This window comes from Tetrao urogallus (assembly GCF_951394365.1).
Source record: "Tetrao urogallus genome assembly, chromosome: 3".
Lineage (NCBI taxonomy): Eukaryota > Metazoa > Chordata > Aves > Galliformes > Phasianidae > Tetrao > Tetrao urogallus.
This window is the reverse complement of record NC_136815.1, coordinates 45,058,552-45,081,665: the sequence shown is the minus strand read 5'-3', so window position 1 is coordinate 45,081,665 and position 23,114 is coordinate 45,058,552. Positions and strand designations below refer to the sequence as shown.

At 41.0% G+C, this 23,114-nt stretch overlaps 1 protein-coding gene across 1 annotated transcript in view; it reads right to left on the bottom strand.

Moving 5' to 3' along the window:
• OSBPL1A (oxysterol binding protein like 1A) overlaps positions 1-23,114 on the bottom strand; it is a gene marked incomplete at both ends in the record, with an annotated part of 65,602 nt that overhangs the window by 892 nt on the left and 41,596 nt on the right. The window contains 11 exon segments of the mRNA XM_079533725.1: positions 2,902-2,992; positions 4,980-5,103; positions 6,024-6,140; positions 8,799-8,925; positions 9,171-9,260; positions 9,355-9,462; positions 9,968-10,150; positions 10,850-10,947; positions 11,265-11,399; positions 13,074-13,149; positions 17,915-18,071. Coding sequence (XP_079389851.1) covers positions 2,902-2,992; positions 4,980-5,103; positions 6,024-6,140; positions 8,799-8,925; positions 9,171-9,260; positions 9,355-9,462; positions 9,968-10,150; positions 10,850-10,947; positions 11,265-11,399; positions 13,074-13,149; positions 17,915-18,071 — 1,306 coding nt within the window.

Sequence of the window (23,114 nt, the reverse complement as noted above, 5' to 3'; positions counted from 1 at the left end):
CATGGCACAGAAGGTTGTCCTCCTTCCTCCTCATCCATGCCTATTTCTGGCAGTTACATCATGCAGCATAACTGAGCACAGCTTGCTGTTTGGGTCTGGCTCAATCTTTTACCTTGCAAAAGCAGACCCCAGAGGACAAGCAGTAGTTTAAGTTTTTACTGTGTTTTGCCATGCTGTGTTGGCAGCACCAGGCAGCTTGCAAGCAGCTCTTGTGGTTAATATATGCTCCAGTGCTTCCTTTCTGCACTTCAGTGGCCACAAAGGCCAGTTCTTGCATGTATGCCTCACTGCAGCAAACACACTCACTGATGTAAATCATGCATGTGCATTTTTTTTAACTCGCTCTATCTTTCTAGGTTTTCTGCTTTTCAGAGCAGAAATGAAAATACATTAGGATCAAATAAGGGCAATGAAGCTATAAAGGGTCTGGAGCGCCAGTCTTAAGTGAGGTGGGATGGTTCAGACTGGAGAAGAAGAGGCTCACGGGAGACCTTAATGCTCTCTACAACTGCCCGAAAGGAGGTTGTGGTGAAATGGGGGTCGGCCTCTTCTCCCAGGTAACAGCAACAGGACAAGAGGGATTGGCCTCAAGTTGCTTTGAGGGAGATTCAGGTTGGATATTAGGAGAAATTTCTTTTCAGAAAGTGGTGATGCAGTGGCATAGGCTGCCCACAGAGGTGGTAGAATCACTGTCCCTGGAGGTGGTTCAAGAACTGTATGGATGTGGCACTGGGACACAAGTTAGTGGGCACAGTGCAGATGGGCTGATGGTTGGACTAGGTGATCTCAGCAGTCTTTTCCAACCTCAATGATCCTGTGATTACAACCAACTGAAAGAGCAGGGTGGCCAGTAGGAGGCTCTGGCTAGATCCAAAAGATCTGAGATGCACATCGGAAATAATTCCTCATGTAACCATCACAGTGGTACAAATTGAACAGTCAAACACCTGACTGGCACTTCTGCTCTGATTAAACTAACAGAAGCCAGTGAAAGTCCCTCACCCCTCGTGCCACACATGGTTTACTACCATGTAAGCTTTGCTTGGGACGTGTACATCAGTTGCTCTGAAGTAACTGGTGTGTGTGCAGGCCCAGTATGCTTCCCAGCTCACATGGAGCAGCAGCTTATTCCAGAGTGTAAGCTTGCTGAGGATCAGGGCTACAAGGAATGACCTCACCCTGTAGCTTAGGGAGCTGTACGCCCAGGATCCCACTGCTCTGCCTTCAGCACTGGAATGGATCAGGACAGTGTACTCCAGTGGGAAATGCAGCTGTTTACATCAGTTTCCATCACACTTCAGGTTAAGACCTGCAGGCTGATCCTCAGGGAGCAGCAGAAGAGTTGCCTCCCAACAAAATAGCTTTTTTCCCCAGGCTTATCTCTACATTTAAGTGAAAAGGAGCTTTTCCTACATAATTTATGTTCATCTTTTGAAAGCAGTCACACTTGGCATTCCTACTAAAAAGATCAGACTCAAGAAAGGTTCTGCCAAAGCTTTGGAGACATGCAAGAAAATAAGGAGTTCTTAAACGATACCAGGAATCTGAAGTCCATGCACTGACAACTTGCACAGTGCTGGCTCTACAGCAACTGGAGAACCTCGTGAATGGTTCTGCACTGACTACAGATCCTGAGAACCATTGCTTTGCACTGTGCTCTAGAAATTCCCTTAGTTCTCATATCAAGCTTTGAGCTTCGGATAGCTGGAGGAACAGTGTAGTTATCCCTACCACTTGGTGAAAGCCAGAATCAAAGCACACAGAGCCCCTGAATTCAGGGAAGGAAGAGGGAGGTGCGAGGCTGTTCTTCATGTAACACATCTACTCAGAAGCATTACAAAAAATGTTATTTTGCGCCAGTTTCAGGACAAACAAACCCAAACACTGCAGGAAAGCAGGCAGAGGAAAAACAAGTCAGACATGACCAAACCTGGGACTCTGGCATGATGAGTGACTTCATTTGCAAAAAAAAAAAAAAAAAAAAAAAGATGTGATTTATAGTTACAAACAGACATTTTGAAGACATTTAATCCATGATGTTTGGGTGCATTAGCAGTTAGTAAGTAGGGAAGAGATGAAGTTTGCTTACTTGTAGAGAATTTAGCCCTACTTTTTTTTTTTTTTTTTTTTTTTTTTCCTCCTGTGAAGAGGCCACCAATCTTTTGTTATAAATTTGAATAGGCTTTGCCTGGTCAAACAAGATTCATTTGATTGTGCTTTTACAACTTCTATTGAGCCAGTTGTGCCTGACAGCTCCCAGTTGACTTCCCTTTTAAGAAAGACAACTGGCAGCTGCCTTGTATGCTAACTTTTCCCTTAATTCTTCTAACTTTTATAGGTAGTAACACTTTTGGAAAGGAAGAAATGACATGGAGAATGAGCTGATGGAGCCATTTCACCATCTTCAAAAAAAAAAAAAAAAAAAAAAAAAAGAAAAAGCAAAAAACCTGCATGCTGCAGTAGTACAGTGTTGCCAGCACCCAGCAACTGATCTGAGAAGTTGTGGGCAATATGCCATCAAGTTCACAGAAGGAATTGTTCATTCCTCGCTTTGGCCAAGCATACATATTAGAGGCATTACACATTAGTCGCCACTAACAACTGTCCTTACAAACAGCCATCAGCAGCAGCATCTTTTTCACACTTAGAAAAGGCAACGCACTTCAATGCTTAGCGTATGAACAACGGGTGCACAAGCACTGAGAGGGAAGGAACCAAGACCACATCTGACTCTGGGTGCTGCAGCCTGCACAGACCCAGACTGTATATATCACAGCAGCATCACCAATGCTGAGATATCAGCTTCATGCTGACACCACACACCACCAGCACGGGCTGGCAGTTAACCCGAATGTTCAACACTTTCATACCAAAACACCCATAGCATGCAGGCACACTGACCTCGTCTTCCAGTCTTCCTCTGACTTTGAACGATTTTTGCGGGCGGTCCTTTGCTTTTCTTCTAGCCTCTTCTTCTCCTCACTAGCCAGATCTTGAAGGAATAAAAATACACAGTCATTAGTCCATCTGACCCAGCATTTTAATAAGTTATCCCTTTAAAAAGCATTCTACGTAACACAGAAGTGCATCTGTTTCAGCCTAAGAGCACAGCAATAGGGGGCTGGAATATTCATTTCCAAACATGAAGAATCAATCCTCTATTTTTATTTTTTGTTGTTGGAGCAGTAAGCTAGCATGGGTCACAGTCCAAAGCAAGCTTCCATTTAGCAGAAAGGACAATTTCATTTTCCCTTCAGAACATCTTGAGGAAGACTGAAAAACAGATTATGTGAAGGGTAATCTCTTCCATATTTGAATCCTCAAGAAGTATTTCACATATTTACATAGCTCAGAAAGAAATAACTGAGATAACATCTGGAAGCCTATCAGCTGTTCCCAATTACCCTACCGGATTCCAGCACTGCCTGTTACGGGTCTATCTGCTCCATCGATTTCACGCTGTTAGTACAGTGAAGGAATATGACCTGTTGCTAAAGGCACAGTTACTGCTCTTTGAATTTAGACATGCAAGGTACTGGGGATGCTGTGAACCAGCAATGTCCATCCCACTGGCTACACAGCAATCCTACAGTCAAGAAGTGGTTGCGGGAATTCAGTGATCTGCTCTTTTTTATTTGTTGTTGTTATTTATAAGCCTCCAAGCAGCAGTTGCCACTTCTGAGGAAAACAACCCACTAAAGTACAACTGTGCTGTAGTACATCTGCGTCACTGTTTGTCATATCAAATCTCAGATTATTTATCAGAAGTAGTCACAGTTATTGTGCTATTATGTAGGTGAAACTGATTCAGAGGTTTCATGACTTACCCCAATCACTCAGTAAGGCAGAAAAAGCAAAATGCCCCCTGCTTTTAGTCTACAAGTGTAGCCACCTTGCTTTAAAAGTAAAATACTGAAAAGAAAGAGGCAAAAAAGGGCTGGGGGAAGTTGTTCCAAACCACACTCAAGTATTTAGCACCAAGTCGCATGTCAGAAAACTAAAAGACACTTAGACTCCATGGTACCTACAGTAACAATCTCTCTGAAGTTTCTAAAAAGCATACAAATCTCATAATGCATTTCTAATTCAGTATCCCAAGACAACAAAAGTGTTCAAATTCCCAGTGAGGAATGTTTCTGCGTCATACACATTTGTCACTGACGTCCCAACTTAAGTAGCTTTGACTGCATTACTCAGAATTGTCACTTCAAAATGTTCTTTTTGCTCTGGTTGTTGAAAACAGAAGCTGACAAGTTCACAAATACTTTTGACGCTTCAAGACTTTCCTCTTAGTCTCCAGCTACAGAGCTGGACAACAGAGCATAGCAAAGGTTCTAAAGCTAAAAAGAACACAGAATAGCATAGGGTCTAAGATTCCAGCTTGTACAGAAGTACGTAAGTGGGCAAGTGGTGCGGTGCATTCCTGGGTAGGTGCTAAGCCACTCATTCACTTCAGTCCAGGATGGAAGAGAGAATTAAAGAGCAAAAGCATGAAAAACTCATGGGTTGGAATTAAAGACAGTTAACCAAGTGAAGGGAAAGAGAATGAAAAAGGAATGCAAAGGCAATGACTCATCACCACCCACCAGTACCACCTATGCCCAGCCAGCCTTTAAGCCAAGATGCTTTGGAAAAACATCCTCCTGTCAAAGTTCTACTGTTGAGCATGTTAAAGGCACTGAATACCTCCTTGTTCAGCAGCAGCTAAAACAAGAGTGTGCTACCAACACAGCTTTGATCACCACTCTAAAATACAGCATTGTTAAAGGCAGCTGTGAAGTACATGAAGTAGAGGTGGGTGACAGCTTTTACTAGAAGCAGTACAAGGATTAAATACTGCCTTGTAGTGTGGAAAACCGTATCTTTATGGTCTGTCTTTACGACTACTTATTCTAATAGTTCATCTAACAACAACTCAGAAATTGAATTAATTTCATTTTTTTCCCTGGTTCTTCAGTTTTAACAAGAAATAAAATTACCTATTTCTCCATTTTCCATGGCTCTGATATCTGGTCGTAGCCGGCAGTCAGTTTTGGGAATGACACTTTCCATTTCTTTGTCCAATTCATTCAAAGCCATAGCAAAGCTAGTGAAATTGTACATCTGAAATACGGAGACAAAGAGAAAAGGTGACTTTCTTACAAAGCCTCTGGCTGCTAGTCTTAATATACAACAAAGCAGCTGTCTAAAAACAAACATCCAAGTGCTTTTTTTATTATTTAGTCACTCCAGATAAGAATACTCAAGATACCAGCAAAACTGCACTGTCAGGAAGAATGTAGCTGATCCTTGGTGTTTCTGTTTAACCAGGACAGCATCCAATTACTCAGTACACTATTTCTCTCTTATCTTCTTTTTCCAGTCCTACTGGTATTTTCCCTGTCTCCAAAGAGAGATTTCCCCCTTGATTAACCTACAGAGGGCACCTTTACTTGTTCCACGTCTATTTTTGTACATGAACACATCTCATTCTCTGCCCACTGGCTCCATGGCCCTTAGAATCATAGGATTTCAGCAGTTGGAAGGGGCCTCTGGAGACCATCAAGTCCAACATCAATGCCCCTGCTAAAGCAGGTTCCCTACAGCAGGTCATACAGGAAAGCTGTATGGTGGGTCTTGTTTCTTTCTGCATTCCAATTTGCACCCATTGCCCCTTGTTCTATCTTTGGGCACTGCCTTCACACACCAGCCTATGCTGTATAGGCTTTGCAAACATCTCCTAGAAAGTGTCTGCCCTCTTAGGAAGCCCTTCAGAAGAGGTTGTTCCTTGCAAAGCTGTGCATCTCTGTATAGGGAACAGAGTGCAGAGAACAAGTGGGGAAATTGCCCACATCACTGGCTGCACAAAGCATTCGATTCCGTAGAGAAATCTGGCTAAGTAACTGCCTGTGAGAAGTCTGCTGCAGTGAGCAGGTAAACCCAGACCCATTAAGAAAGAGAGGACAAATGGATTTGTTTTGTGTTGACCAGGCAGAATAATTGGATATAACACGCACTTTTCAGTAAGCAGAAGTGTAGCTGACCTGTGCTGAATTTGGAGGTCTTGGAGTTATCTTCCAAAGTAAAATACTTCCAGGAATAACATACACACTCTCAGAATCTGGCAGTGGCATCTCATCAGGTTCCTCAGTGTTGCTCACCTGAAAACAGCACAGAAAGAAAATGGATTATGTAAAATTTCCTTGACCAAAAGTAAATGTCAGCAACAAACTTCTAAAAATGCTCATCAAGAAGGACAACAGCATTTACACAGAGTATGTACTTCTTTCCAAGCCAAGGCTACCTGAAGTTTCTCATATCAATTTCTTTGTAGATAAGATCTGAATATTTATGTGTTAAGAAATTTAAGTTTCTCTACCAGTACGATGTCCCATTTAACCACAAACACTTCTACATGTAATGATATTGATTCAGCCACGTGAGATTACACCACAGTACTGAACTAACGCCTGCTAGACAATGAATAATATCCTCCCAAGAAAACTTCAGGTCACTATTACAGCTAAAAGCAGCAACAGCACGTTTCAAAGATCACTGGAGCATAGAGCAGAACTTAAAGGCCACTAATGCTTTAAATACTTTGGCTACAAGCTAACAGCTTCAATCCTGCTGCTAATAAGCTTTGCTCTCTGACGGCTGTGTCATACACCGATGCTGTAGTACAAAAAAAATCCAGTACTCAGACTGGACTCAACTGTGCTCTGAGATGATTCATGCGTCACACGCCTAAGCATATTAGGAAGCATTAAGGATCTTGTTTCACTGAGGAGCAATTGGTTACTGTGCTTTTGTAACAAACAGGTCACAAAGTACAGAGCTACACACAGACCAGGTTTGGAAGCTAAACAAGGCTTTTAGTTGACGGTGCCGAAGCTGTGCTAGCAACTTGTCCTGTCCTTTAAAGGATTTTCATGTGCCCCTACCCACAATGTTGCATATTTTATACTCAGCACTACTCAATCATTCTGTAACTAGGCATACAGGACTGCAGCTGCTGTTGCCTTACATTGTTTTCTTCCATATGTTCGCACTGAAATATCTGCATGAAGTACTTCACCTTGATTTAACAAAGACTAGTTCATTCAGAGTAGAATTACCTTGGTCTAACCCAAGGGACTACTCTTATCACAATGCTGTTAAAATATCACCTTTGCATACAAGGAGACTTATCTAGCACCACAGAATCATGGAATGGTTTGGGTTGGAAGGGACCATAAAAGCCCAGCCTTCTGCCATGGGCAGGGCTGCCATACAACAGCTCAGCTGCCCAGGGCCCAATCCAACCTGACCTTGAGAACCTCTAGGGGTGGGGCACCCAATGGGCAGCTGTGCCAGTGCCACATTAATGTTCAAAAAAATCATGTTTCCAGTAGTTCTAACCCTATAAAAACCAAAGGGCTTTGAGAGGGAATCCTGGGTCCCTTTGAAAAAGATTTGCATCCCCACAGATGCCCTGAAGAAAGACAGAAGCAAGCCTATTTTAGTAACAATAAAAAAGAATAGCAGGAAAACAACTGGAAGAAACAAACCTGAAAATTCTAATTAGGAGGAGTTTGGAAGGCAATGCACTGTCATCACTGAGTGACTGCTTTATTACCGTGAGGACAGAAACCACATCCAGACATACATGAGAACTGGGTCACCTACAAATTCAAATATCATAAGCAGTGCCAACTCCTTGAACACAAGGGGGCAGTGGGAACACACAAAGGAGACTAAGCTTCATCTTAGCTACAGAGCCTTTTTTTTTTTATTAAATACAGAAATAGTTCTGTTAAATTAGTAAAAATAGTGTGCTTTACTAGAGTCAGAACAACACGTATAAAGCTCAAGTTACAACAGAGTGCTTCATTTTGAAATGAAAAGCAAAGGTCATCTTAAGCTTTGTTGGAACATGCAAAACAGCAACTGAACAAAGAAACTGAGTATGTTTTTCTTGGCTCCCTTCTCCCTGGGGCTCACTGGGTCAGACTCAAGGAGAAGCAGTAATCCCCTGTGCTTTAGCTCTCTCCTGCAGACAGGCACAGAAGCCTCAGACACAGCAACAATCTGAATCTGCACAGGAAGAACTGCATTCAAGAGTTATCTCTCTTGTTTTTACATTAAAATGAGCAACATCAAAACCAACAACAAAGTCTGGCTTCAAACACCAATGAGGATCAACCGCTGTTTTAAGCAGCTATGAATGATTATTCTTCATCACATTGTATTTGCCAATATTGCCACTCACCTTAAATAAAAAGCATACTGCTACCAGAAATCTGTAACAATTAAGAATGCTTTTATTTTTCTCCCATAAGAAAATTAATGCAACTCTGAGGAAAAAAAAAGAACAAAAACCCTCAACTAAAAAACCCACTGTGATTGGAACAACGTTGTAAAAGAAACATAAACATTCTTTGGAAAAGCTGAAAAAATGGGATCAAGATGAAATGCCAGTCTATTCTACCTCTAGAAGTCCAAATCCTCCTATTAAAATATAATAATTATTGTACATGATCAGAACCATGGTCCAACCAACAAATACACCATTTGCTCCATATGACTTGGGCAAAAGGGGCAGATAATGAACAACCCTGCAGTTTGGTAACTCCAAGATCTGGGAAGCTTGAATACAAACCCTTGAGAGCAGAAGCATTTCATCCCTTAATGCTAATATCCATCCAATCTATTTTTATAAGCCACCCGGAAAAGAGAGAATAAGTGAAATGTAATTTTAATGCTCTTAAGTACCGCTGAAACATTGAGCTGGCCTACAATACCTTCGAAGATGCACCAGCCCCTTCAAGGACTAATACCTGTTTACTGCTTTTCTTCTCTTCTGCATTTTTCTTGTCATTCTTTTTATAAGCTTCAAAAGTAGCTGGGTCAACACTGTACAAACACTCCGTCCACTTCCCATACAATGCACAAAGTTTCTTTTTGCTGTCAAAAAAAAAAAAGGCAATGTGTACAACTGAGCTAAAAGAGATTCATTTCACTTCAGTTGAAAATAGCTGAAAGAAAAGAAAACCTTTTTTGAGAGCAATTCTTCAAACTGCACTAATGGTATTACACAACTCCTAACCCACTCTCTTCCAGGTTCATGCCCTTGGCATAAGACACCCTATTCAGCAGTTGCTAGAAACAAAGGGCAGCAATTTGTTTCCTCTCAGGAATGAAATTGTTACCTTTTGTCCTGAATGTAGCCTTCAACTTTATGCAACTCCTTTCCAAAGAGGCCGCAAGGCTTGAAACTCAGCACACATTTCTCACCAGTTCTACAGACAGAACAAGAGGGCACTAATTACTTGCGGACGACTTTCCTTTTTTTTCAGCTCACAGCAAGTGAAATCTCCCACATTCTCAACTTACTTGTGGTTAGTTATTTCCACATTTCCATACTGCTCAATCCAAAGTTTGCCCACAATAATGTTATGCACACAGCAAGTAGGATTTGTCCACGTGTAGGCTTCGTTGTGTCTAAGGGAGGCAAAAAAAAAAAAACACCCATAAGCATATCTTTATACTGAATGTCACTGCTGTGACAAGCCATCTTCTACAACCCGCATCAAGTCTTGAAATGGGCATGGCAAGAACCCAGGCAAAGTAGGAACTGTATTAACCTATTGCTACTGATTTTATCAATTCTTTAAAACAGCAACATCAGTGCAGTCCTTGTGGATGCTGAATGACGTTAGGAAAGCCAACAGGACTCAAGTGTGCTAGTGTTGGACTGGATGTCCAGGCACCTGCAGAACACAGACGTAAGCACCATCTATTAGTGCTATTACTACACAGTTTATTAAGCCAAATGATGTCAGTTGCTTTCATGACTTCATTCCTTCCACCCCACAAAGCAATCTGCCATCAGACATTAAGATGTGAGTGTTAGACATTCCCATTCCTGAGCCATGAGACTTCTATTGCCCTTTAGTAATCATAGATGTGGCTGCAGTACCTATGCAATTATTATTCATCAACTTACTCAAGAAGCTCCAAAGTCATTGTGCCTTTTGGTTCTGCTTCCACACTCTTGCCCCAGAATTTGAGTTTAGGATAAATTGATCCATGGAACACAAAATCATTATTTAAACCTTCAGCATAGAAAGCACTGATTGGTGGATGATGGCTAACTTGTTCTGAGAGAAGTCTAAATCCAAGATCGTCTCTGCAAAACAAAGTTTCTAAAAGTCAGTATTCTGAAGATACAAAACGAAGACGAGAAAGCATGCACGTAAAGTACAGTGCAGCTGTAGTTCTTCTGGACTCGCGGATAGTCTCTCTCCCCAATGTAAAACTTAGTTAAAGCTCTGAAGTAATACAAAACAATCGACTCATACACATAGCATCCTCATCCTAAGTAACTGAGGACATCATGCAAAAATGTAACAATATAAACCAAATTTAATCAATCTGTTTACTTTTCATAGTAACTTCTTTCTTAAACTTCTGCATAATCAGAGGCCAAATAGTCATTTGTTTGAGAGTTGCCCTAAATGCAGCTGCAGAACAATAGATTATTTGCATCTTGGACACTCATATAATTACTGTAACAACTCTAACATCTCCCTTATATATAACATGTATCTTTTCATTTAGAATGTTTCAGTAAAAAGTCATTTTTTACATGTAAGAATAGAACAAAAACTTGCTTTTACTAGCAGTTTTTATAACCTTTTCCTGAGATGAAAATATCAGTGCTTTCTCATTACGGAGGAGCGCATGGTTGAACACCAGCACAATGCACACACTCCTAGCAGCTTTGAGAACAGACAGCGTCTTGCAAGCCACCTCACAGATCTAATCAAACATTCATTCACACATCAAACACCACCTTCTAATCTTCAGTGCATCCTCTGTTGGTTACCTGATCAATTCATACGTCTCTCCAAGCAATGGGTTGAATGGCTTCCCCGTACGTTCCCACTGCGAGGCTACAGCAGACACAGCAAATGCAGCAACACACTGTTCAAAAGAATATGAGTACACAGTTCATCTTAGTCTTTATCAACCACTAACAGCAGTCACAGTGATACAGAATGCTTCTTCTCAAGTAGTATAGGAAGGTTCTATTTACAGGGGAGGAAAATAAATAGGTTTTTAATCAAAAGGCTCAAAAAAGTAAGCCTTAGGAAAAGCAAAACACTTCCCTAGGCAAGCAAAACTGGTGAATTAGTAAGAGAATCTGACATGCAGCTGATAACAGCAGTTCTTCTTATACTAAGACAAACTATACAAAAAGAAAATAAACAGAAGTATTCGAATTATGGAAGCCAAAGTACCTGCATTCGCTCAGTTGTGCTAGACAGAGAGCTGGCTTTGTGGATGAGGTATGTGTGCTCCATGTACTCTGTAAGTCGCTGAAGGAAGCTCAGTGGTTCGTTGAATATAACTGGCATTGTGATCTTGGACAATTCCTGATGCACAAATGAAACTTGTGTTAAAAACCAAGCGATTAGATACACTGACCATACTCTGACCAGCAGTAACCTAATCCTAATTGGCTTACTACAAAACTAAATGATGCTCTTAGCGCTAAGGCAACGTGCTTGACCCGACACTGCTAATGCTGAGAAGACAAAAAAAAAAACCCTCCACATCCCCTTATGAGCTGGGTAAGCCCTTCTGTGTGGACATGTAAGGCTACTTTTAAAACAAAAAGAAAACCAAACATCTAACGACTAGCTTCTCACTAACAGACACCTGAAGAAAGTGAGAGTAAACAATACGTTACTCTAAATAAGTGCCCTTTTGAAGACTAAGTTACATATACTCCTAAAATAGATATAGGCCACCTAATTCCTTAAAAACATTATCTTTATTCTAGGAAGGTGGGCACGCTAGGGGGAGAGGAGATGACAGAGAGATGTGGCAGCACAGGAAAAGCACAGGAGTTTTGCATTCTGACAAAAAAAAAAAAAAAAAAAAAAAGGAGTTTCTGCAATAGAAATACCAGTTTTAAAACTGCCTTCAGTAGGAAATTGAAAGTTGCATATGGCAACTGACAACGTATGGAATAAACAACACTGTTCTTAATCACAATAGCAGGATTCTTCTTTGTACACACTATGCAAGTCAAGCCTTCAATCAGTTCTTTGTGTTTTAGGAATATAACATTTCTCTGCTAGAGCCACTGTGACAAATCTCAAATGCTTCATAACAATTCAGGAGACTCGGGTCTACTGATACAGCATTCCCTACCAATTCCATATCTCACTGCTTGGTGTTGTGTGCTGTTCCTAAGCAGGAGACAAAGAAGAGAACAGCAACTAAACACACATGCCTTTTGGTAGGCTACCATTACAGAATTATGTAGGTTTATCAGCAAGTACTTTCAGCCTATTGGGGGATCTAATGAAGAGAAGACCTCTTTCCAATTCACCCTTAGCTGGAAGCGGATTATTGGTGCCAATCAGCCAACCTCTGATGTGCCTACCATCTGGCCAGTAACACTGCTGGGGGGAGGAGGCTGGAATACGAAGGGGAGGTCAGGGAGAAGAGCAAAGTAAAAAAAAAAAAAAAAAATCCTTAAAAGTGAAAAAAACAATATTGAAAGCAAATAACGACAAAAAAAAAAAACAAAAAACAACCAACCCAGCTACCACAAAGTACTTCAAGGGTTAAATTTAAGAGAAAATGACTTTACTCAAGCACTACTGATCTGAGCAAGTCTCACCTTCCCCAGTTACGAAAGTAAACAAAGCACAAGTTAAAAAAAAAAAAAACAAAAAACAAAAAACCAAAAATTCCTCTCCCCAACAAGTTCCTATTTGGGCATCAAATGAATCAGTAACACGCTGAGTTGTTAAAGTTAGGGTAGTATGGTTAGGTTGAGGTTGGAATTGATGATCTTGAAAGTTTTTTCCAACCTGAGCAGTTCTATGATTCTATCAATAGTACAATTTGCCCCCTCCCTGGAAGCACTCAAGGCCAGGCTGAATGGGGCTGTGAGCAACCTGGTCTAGAGGAAGGTGTCCTTGCCTATAGCAGGGGGTTGGAGCTACGTTATCTTAAAGGCGCCTTCCAACCCAAACCCAAACGTTCTATGCTTCTATGATCAAATTATTTACCACAGCTTTCTGATTACTTACCATTCCAATGCATTTTCTTAAGATACTCCAAATACTAAAGTCATTTCTGGAAAACATTGGAGATGGCAAGCTTGTTCTGTGGAAAGAAATGAGGAAGTAATAGAATTAGTAACATAAGCTTTCAGTTACCAACAATGATGGATAAACCCAAATGCTTTTCTTGGAAAGTAAGAGTTTTCAAATCACCCAGTGAACTGTAAAGCCAAACCACCATTACCAAGTTAAATAAAGTGCTGAGAAGCTTTCATTACAGATACCAGTCTCACTTAAATTTTGATGTTCAGAAGATCATTTAAACTAAACTTCGTTTCGTTTTAGTTTTATTTATTTTAAGTTAACACAACTAAAATTATAACCAAAGGAAAACAACAGTCCTACTTTGAAGCATTTGAACTGTTTTACCTGCACAGAAATCAGTGTTGATTCTTCTTTTCCAAAAACAGTTTCCAAAACATTCCCTTCATTTTGCATAAAAGCAGTGGAAGAGAATTTCTCTTCATGAAAGACACTATAGGTACATTCATTATGTGAAACAGATACGGGACATAAATGTATGAAATGTAGTTTATTTATTTTACTAGTCACCAAGTGACTACATAGAGCATTTATTGCCCCAAATTAAAACAATCTCTCAGGGAAAACAAAAGAAAAGCAAAACACAACAGCAACAACACAGGAAAGAAACAAACTACAGAAAGAAAAAAAACCACAAAACCACCCCCAACAAAAACTCAAATAGAAAAAAGAGCTTCAGGAACAAGTCTTACACATTTTCTCAAAAGCAACATTAGATGTTGTCTATGCAACACAATTTGTAATTATCAGCATTACATGAAATCAAGTAGAGATTTTGTCTAGCTTTCATGCTGCAACTGACCAGCTCAGCTATTAATCCATTTGCCTACAGAAAGGCAGAAATACAGATCAAATCCCTTTGGCCACAGCAACATTAAAATCAAGTGTTTGAATCACAAAGCTGGTTCTGAGGAAAATCCTCAATAGGTAAGAACCACCTACAGCTCACTCAAACTGCATGAGCTGTTTAATTTCAAAGATTAGCCAACTCTGCCAAGCTAGGTTGTTTGTTTCAGTAGTCCTGTATGCTGTGTTACCACCCAAACTTACCTGTTACAAAAACACCTTTACCAGAGTTGGTCCTTCAGTTCTGTTAAAAAAAAAGTCTGTGCCTGAACTCCTCAAGGTACTAAACTATGTTTCCTCTTACTTGTTAACAGCCTGACTGTGGCAGAGAGCATAAGTAGACAGGTGGATTTGTTTTAATTAATCAATATAGTATCAGTCCTTCCCTATATGACAGACAACAATATGTGGATTGAAATAGAGAATTCTGAATAACAGTAAGTATTAAACACTTCTGTGGATGCTTTGATACAAATGTCCAGGAGAGGACAGTGTCCACCAAGCATTCAGTCTTATTTTCAATTGTCATGTTTACTTCATTTCCCTGTGTATCTGCTAAAGAAGGCAGGTAGTAGAGCAGCTAATTTTGAGTAAGCCCTTCTGCATATAAAACACTAACATACCACTAACGCTTCATACAATTCACATTTTTGTTGAAGATAACGTGTCACCCACTCAATTTGTTTAACTGCTTGGAAGTTGGCGTTCAGTTTAAGCCATTCATCCACATTTCTTTCTATGAGTGAGCATAACAGCGCAAGCTTGTGATATTCAGCTCTCTCCTCCTTGTAGCACACATGTACTGAGGCAACAGAACACTTTTAATCCACTCAGGCAGCTTCTGGGGGCAAGTAAGGACACGTGCAAAAATGACAGGCAGCCAAGACTTGAGGCCTACTAACCTTGACCCAGTCCCTGTGATTAAGGGAAAGGTTTGTGAATGCAAAAACTTCCTTCCAGATGTCAGTTTTAGAAACAACTCAGGAAGTTAGTTTTCGCTGTAAGCGACAAGAACAGCTGCAGGAATTTCTTTGCAGTAGAACAGATAAAAACCACTTGTCCAAAGCATTACCTATAGCAGATTAACTACTACAGGAATCTTGCTGGGAAGGAGACATATGGTGAGAGCAAGGCCTGTTCAGCTTGTCTTCATGCAAACCTGACTGAACAAACTGACTGCTCGCAAAGCACAGAGCACAAACACGTATGAAAGGTTCCCCAAAGGGAAAGCTGACTGTTGAAACCCAGCAGTAAGAGGGAAACAGTAGTGACAAATGGATGTTACACAGTGATGCATACTACAGAGTATTTCTGTGTGAGGGTTTTCTGTTGCTGTTGTTTTTTATGATTTTTTTTAATTATTCCAAGCTATTTAACATATTAAACTCCTACCACTCAAATTCTCTCCCATGAAGTTTTCAAAAATTACAGAGTTCTTTCTCAAATCAACATAAAACTACAAAGCAAATCATCAACATTTCTGCAAACATTCTATGACCAATTAGTAGCATGCAAGCTATTCAGATAAGACCTGACCCAAATAGCAAATTATGAGTCAGAGCTAGGCCCTGGCATTTCAAGTTTCATTGGCTATTACTTGCCTAGAAAGCTTAAAAGTTAAATAGTCTGATGAAAGCCAGGTTGTAGCTGCCACCAACAGCATCCTTAGTAATACATCCAAGTAATATATCCAAAGGCAATGGCTTCATCCACCTGCACATCCTAACACCATTACTTTTTTGAAGTTCCTTCCAGTACTTAATGGGAGCTTACAAGCAGGAGAGGGACCTTTACATGGTCTCATAGTGATAGGACAAGGGGGAATGGCTTCAAACTAAAAGAAGGGAAATTCAGATTAGAAGTTAGGAAGAAACTCCTAACTCAGAGTTTGGTGAGGCGCTGGCACAGCTGCCCATGTAAGCTGTGGTGCCCCATCCCTGGAGGCGCTGAAAGTCAGGTTGGATGGGGCCCTGGGCAGCTGAGCTGCTGGGTGGCAGCTCTGCCTATGGCACAGGGTGGGACTGGGTGGGCATTAAGGTCCCTTCCAACTTAAGCCATTCTATAATTTTATGAATCCAACGGATTTGTTCCTCCATCTCCAAAACAACAGCCAGTCAAGAAAAAGCAGCCTTCAACTCCCTGCACAAAACCCACACCACTCAAGCAGAGAGAGGCAGACTACAGCTCAAGTTTTCTAGCTCAAGGTAGGAAAAAAATCGTATTTGTAAAGACAGATAAGCAGCATTGGGTACTTGTATGTGCAACTTAAATGCAGCTGCAACTCCTCTATTCATCTGATGAACTACTGGAATGTGCAAGGACTTCAGGCAAAAGACTTTATCAAGCTTCCAAGCAACTTCCTTCCATGCAGTTAACAAAAGCAAGTTAAATAAAAAGAGTTAAAGGTATAACACTGGAAGGAGATGCTGGCAATACATTCTGCTCTCTTCAATTTGCATGGCATAAAGCAGCTAAGGAGGCATTGTAGATGATACATATTTGACAAAATGCACTGTAAATTGACTCACAAACCAAAACAGGCACAAATTGGAGCCAGGAACTCCAGCTAGGTGACAGTTCTGAATTCAGAACTGCAGGCAGACACGGTGAGCAGATCCCTTACCAGAACGAATACCAGTCATCACAAGACTCAGAAACAAGGCAAGAAGCACTGCACAACTTCTGTCCTGAGATGGCTCTTGGAGGAAAAATGTAAATTAGCAGAGCTCTGAGAAAAAACAGCTATCAAAGCTAGCCAAGTTACTTCCCTTCATACCAAGTTATCAGTTGCTGTTAATACTCCTCAGAAAATCCACATCAACATGCATCGTTTTTATGCTGATCACAAATTGCCTCCTTCCTCCTCATGCTTTCAAAGGCAGTGAGTGCAATACAAAAGTTCAAGTTCACCTGGCGCTTCCCCTCCCCAGAGTTCCTCTTCTGATTAGGAAAGGCAGCTAATCAAGACCATAAACAACACCCTAACAACATAACAGCAGAGAGCAGTATGCTCAGTCAGCTGCTTTATGTTATCTTTCCCAACCACCCTGTTACTCCACCCAAGCCCTCATTCGCCTGAGTCTTTGCCTAGTACGGGAGGGACATAGATTGAAAGGCTGAACCTTGAGACATCAAGTCTCTGACATTCCCACATGCTTCAACAGTCGTGCAATTTAACTGCTTACGATATCAAGTAATTAAAGCACGCCTTTGTTTCTCTAAAATTAAATTTTAATTCCCTGTTTTTCACAGAGATCTGGTGTCCCCATCATCGTTTGGCAGGTTCGAAACACTTCCAAATTAATCTTTTTGAATCATATTGAAGCTTGACTTCATCTGTAGCACAAACATTATATTGCCCTGCGCTGAAACTTGAGAATTGTGGTGTCTATTACAGCTCATTAACTCTAGACCTATTGTCCTCCTTTACAGGCAAGGAAACAAACAAAAATGGATCATCTGACAACACAAAATGAGCACATAAAACATAGATGAGACTTTTAGAATAAGACTCCCTTTGTTCACATTTAAGTTTCTGATGACAGGCTAGAAATATTTTTCATTCATTCCTAATACCAACAGAAGGATCAAATGACTGGAGATTAAAGTGGCAATAAGAGGCATAGATCATTAAAGATACATGAAGGAATTAAAATCCACATCCACCTCAATAACATCTATTCATTTTTTACATAGCACATTACATTTTATTTTTACTTATTCAGATTAGATAAACAAAAAGCAAGCTACAAAGAAAAACACTTGGAAAGACATTCTTTATAAAATCTTACAACAATGACTTCAATTGTCCTTAGCAAAGTTTTGTAAGTTTTCCACAAATTATGTTTTCAGAGATCCTAGTCGTCTTTCACTCACCTTTAGTGTATGCTATAATACCTTAAGAACAGGCAATATCCTACCTGTGTTTTTTGATTCCATTAGACATCGACTCTCCACTGCCACAAACCTTTTCTTCAGACATGCTTGAAGTTATTGTATCTTTTGAATCCATGCTGTCTTCTAGTGAGTATGTTGTTACAGTTTCAAACCCACTTAATGATTTTTCAGATTCTGAATCTGCAAAAGAGCAGGTGCATGTTAATGAATCTACTGCCAGTGCTAGACTTCCGTCACTAACAGATCTTCTCTCCTTGTACAAAACTGAAACCTAAGTAGGCTCCTGTGTCCTGACGACTGCATCCACTTGGTAAGTAACTAGTACTGTCACAGACCGCTACAGCTCTGTATCTAGAAATAGACTAAAGAGATGAGCAAGAATCATAGAATCATAGAATCACCAAGGTTGGAAAAGACCTAAAAGATCATCCAGTCCAACCGTTCAAGAATACAGAAGATTAAAAATCTTCTATCCAACAGAGCCAAAACCTGATGTTTTTATTAAATCAAAGTTACTACAAGTTGCTTAGGGCAAATGCTAGTAGCTTACTTAACCAGCTGAACAGTTGAGTCCTGATGACCCCCTTCTATACAAGATCTGCTTGGTCTAAACTCTCAGACGCCCTGCTTTTCAGCAACCTTCAGTTTCCGATTCACTGAGCAAGTAAGTAACAAAGACCAAAAGGAGGTACTGTATGCAATGAAGATTGCCATGCAAGTCCCAACAATGATAAGCTTACCAATAAACAAGCTTTGTACTCTGGAAGGTAGGTTAATAGTACAATCCACATCACAGCTAAAACTGTGGATATCAGTACCAGCCTGACTTCCAGCCAGTGTTTTGTTCAGAGAGTGCTTAACCAGCTCTCAAGAAAAGACAGTCTTGCTCCAAATTCAAAAATAAAAAATTTCCTGGCAAAAGGTCTTATTTTTGTTTCATTTTTCAGTCTCTCAAGCTTGACAAGTTTGCCAAAGATTATCCAATTGCAAGTTCCAGGAAGCAATGGAACAGCTCTAGACATGTGCAGATGCACCAATTTCTACCTCATTTGGGAAACCTTTCAGCAGAAACCAGGTACAACAATGAATAGTGGACAGCCAGTGAGGTAGTAAGCCTCACCGCCTCTGAAAAAAGAAAACCTAAATTGTAGTAGACATTGTTTCTGCTATGCACTTTTTTTGAGCATGTGTTACTGCTCTTGGCTGCAAATACCCAGAGAAATAATTGCAAAATTAGTCACTCTCTCATACACTGATTCTAACTCAAACCCAGCAATCAAAATCCACTGAAGTAGTTATCCATCCAAAAGAGTCACAGCAGTCCACTGCCAGATGTTTTCCTGTTTTCTCCTAAAAAACATACAGCTTCCCCAAAACACGTCAATTAGACTCTGCTTTGGTGAAGGGGGCAGTGACAAGAAGATTTTCAGCAATCTCCACTATCAATACAAGCTACAGGATGTAAGGATAGAACACAGCCCTGCCAAAAAGGACCTGGTGGGGGAGGGGGGGAGCTGGACATGAGCCCATAACGTGCCCTTGCAGCCCAAAAAGCCAATCATACCCTGGGCTGCATTAAAAGAAGTGTGGTCAGCATGTCAAAAGGTGATCCTGCCCCTCTGCTCTGCTCTGCACTGGTGAGGCCTCACCTGGAGCACTGTGTCCAGGTGTGGAGTCCTCAAGTACAGGAGAGACACAGACCTGCTGGAGCACGTCCAGTGGAGGGCCACAGAAATGATGCAAGAGATGGAACACCTCTCTTAAGAGGACAGGCTGAGAGAGGCTGTTTAGCCTGGAGAAGAGAAGGCTCCAGGGAGACCTGACAGTACCTAAAGAGGGGGACATAAAATGAGGGGGACAGACTCTTCAGCAGGGTTTACTGTGATAGGACAAGGGAAACTGGTTTCAAACCAAAAGGGAGGAGATTTAGTGGAATATAAGGAAGAAGTTTTTTTACAATAAGGATTATGAGGCACTGGATTATTGGAGACACTGAAGGTAAGGCTGGATGGGGCTCTGAGCAACCTGATGTAGCTGTAGGTGTCCCTGTTGCAGGGACTAATTCAAATGATTCTATGACTTTATGAATGTGCAGACCACAGGAAGGTCAAAATAAGAAAATGTTAATCCATGGATGGGCTGTGCCACAACATCTCCACTCTCTCTAGAGAGTTTGAGATCTAGAAACATAAATGAGATTTTTGGTTTCTTAAAAACATCCATTCCTCTGCTCATCAACTCAGTACTGAAATTAAGCCAGTTGCTAGGGAATGAAAAGAGCTGCCAGCTGGTGCTGAGGATATGCTAAAAAAGTGGACTGGCACTCCAGAAAACCTTCTCACAAGTTTTTGCAAATGTATCAATCTAGTTATATGCCAATTTATGATATAACATGGTGGGTACTGTCTACAGAAAGCAGGATAAACAAATGAATTTTTACCTGCGGACAACTCTTACACGAAATAGAGATTTCTTCAGAGACCATAAGACCAGGTATTCAGAAAAACATTGCTGCATATCCTAGTGTCAAAGAGGAAGAGACCCTCTAGCAGTGTAAGACAACTTGGCCCTCAGCATCCCAACCCACACTGTACAGCAAATATATGACCTGTAAGCCCCTTGAAGTCCTATTGAAATAACTGCTTAACTGTGCCAGCAGTTATTGTAACAGAGAAACCCTGAAACAGGAAGCAAACCGTGAAACATAGCAGCAGTCTGCTTGCTGTATCACACCTTCATTTCTCTGTACCATTAGGGGCTGATGTTTTTAGCTAATCATGACAGTATACCCCACAATTCCCTCAGTTTGAATTTCTACAACAGACCTTGAATACCAGAGGCAGAAAAATAGGTAAGCTTCACCAGAATCATTGATCACACTATGATACACCTCTCAGCATAAGGATTTTTCAACACTACACATGCTCAGTTCTCCAAATGCTGTCTTTGTCCCATTGCCAAGAGAAAATTATGTTGAAATGACTGGACTCAGCACCTGCCGACCTCTCCAGAGATGGACAGTGACCAGGCAGCCTTCTCCAGGGCATGTGACTTACCTAATAACAGCAGAGCATGCTATATACAACAAATAACAGTAGAAGAATGAAACTGTTACAAGAAATTCTCTCCCTATAGATGCCTCTCCCATTTTTTCTGAGAAATGCGTCTCATTGAGAAAGTATGTCTACAGCAATTCCTGCCACCAAAGATGTCCTTTTCCAGTCCCCAGAATTTCAACTATCTCCTTCGACCCAATGAGCTTAACAAGCCTTCAGATTTCGCCTAGGTATCAAAGAAAGCCCAGCATTTTATTGAGTCTGATTCAACAGGCCACACTAACAGAGTTTTTCCCTGTGTACTCAGAGCTAACTCTTTTCTGAATTAAGATTTGCATACTCCCCCGTTACTGTAAAAAAAGATTTATATTCACAAGTTGCTACAGAGCAGCTGTCAAACAGATGACTAGGAGAAAAAGAGACTTTTTTCTGGTGAACTGAAGGGGATGTGGGCTGCGAAAGTGGTGAGACAGAAGAAGACTCCCTATTCAGGAGCCAACATTAACTGATCTTCAAGACAAAAAATGGCTGAACATGAAGATCTCCAGCTCAAAACCCTAAGTGTCAGAGTAATAGTAAATGCACTGGCTACATTTTACAAGATAAGGAGAGCAAAAGAAAATAGAAACTTTTAAGTTAAGGGGTCACCTTCTATTGCAACAACACATTCAAAAATGACAATTTGACGATACACCCTTAAAATGAAGGAAAGAGCTGTAAGTTCCCAAGCTTTATGTGTGATGATAACTGGAGATAAACTGAAACGTGAACACAACCACTATACCATTTCTCGTACCATTTATGAGCAGTATTTATGAATACAGCACCAGTGAGTAGTATGTAACAGCTGACACTGCACTACAAAAGGTTAGGTTTAATATAATCTACATATGCCTGCAGCAAAAAACTGCATTTATAGTAAAATCACACCTATACCAAATCATTAAGATCTCCTTAACTAACGCAAAAGAAGCTTTGTTTGCCACACAAATTAAGACAGCAAACAAAACAAAACAAACAAAAAAAACCCACACCTCTCAGAGAAAAGCTTTTAAAAAGAAACATCTGGACAGTTCTAAGCTCTTCTCAATCTTACTTTTTGATTTGCAGGTAATAAGGGACAAGGCAAGGTCAAGTATCCTCCCACTACAGTTCACGTCCTGCTTAGCCATTTTTTTTTTCCCCACAGAATTGTAGGGGCTGAAAGGGACCTCTAAAAATCATCCGGTCCAATCCCTCTGCCAAAGCAGGCTCCCTAGACCAGGTTGCACAGGTAGGCGTTCAAGCAGGTCTTGAATATCTCCAGAGAAGGAGACTTCACAATGCCTCTTGGGCAACCTGTTGTACTGCTCCATCACCCTCACCGTGAAGAAGTTTTGCGCACATTTGTGCACAACTTCCTATGCTTCTGTCTGTGGCCGTTTCCCCTTGTTCTATTGCCTCACACCTTTGAAAAGAGTCTGGCCTCGTGCCTTTGCCTCCTGCACCTTAGGTACTTATAGACATTGATCAGATCCCCTTTCAATCTTCTTTTCTCAATGCTGAACAGACCCAGGCTGCTCAGCCTTTCCTCACAGGAGAGATGCCCCAGGACCTTTATCATTTTTATGACCCTCTGCTGCACTCTCTCCAAAAATCCCCATCTTTTTTGTACCAGAAAGCCCGGAATGGACACAATTCTCAAGGTGAGGCCTGACCATAGCACAGTAGATAGGGAGCATCACACCTCCCTTGACCTGGCCACACTCTTTAATGTGCCCCAGGGTGCCATTGGCCTTCCTGGTTACCATGGCACGCTGCTGGCTCATGGCCAACCTGCTGTTCATTAAGACTCCCAGGTCGCTCTCTGCAGAGCTCCTCTCCAGGCTGAACCTGAAATTTCTCCAACTCTAGAAGTTGCCACTAGTTTTTGTAAATTTTGCTGCTTGTTCAGTGCCTCTTCCCCTCCCCAGTCTGCCACAAACCTAGAAGGAGAGTTTGGCACATGTTAACCACTCAAACCTGCAGCCAAGAGCTCCTGTGCTCCATGTGCTACTGACTACGTATTTCCACCACTCCCAGGATGCTCAGATGACAGCACCAGGAAGCACTGTTAACTGACCTGTTAAACTCAGAATTTGGATTAATAACACACTTAATGTTGCTGTTTTTAATGCTGGATATTATG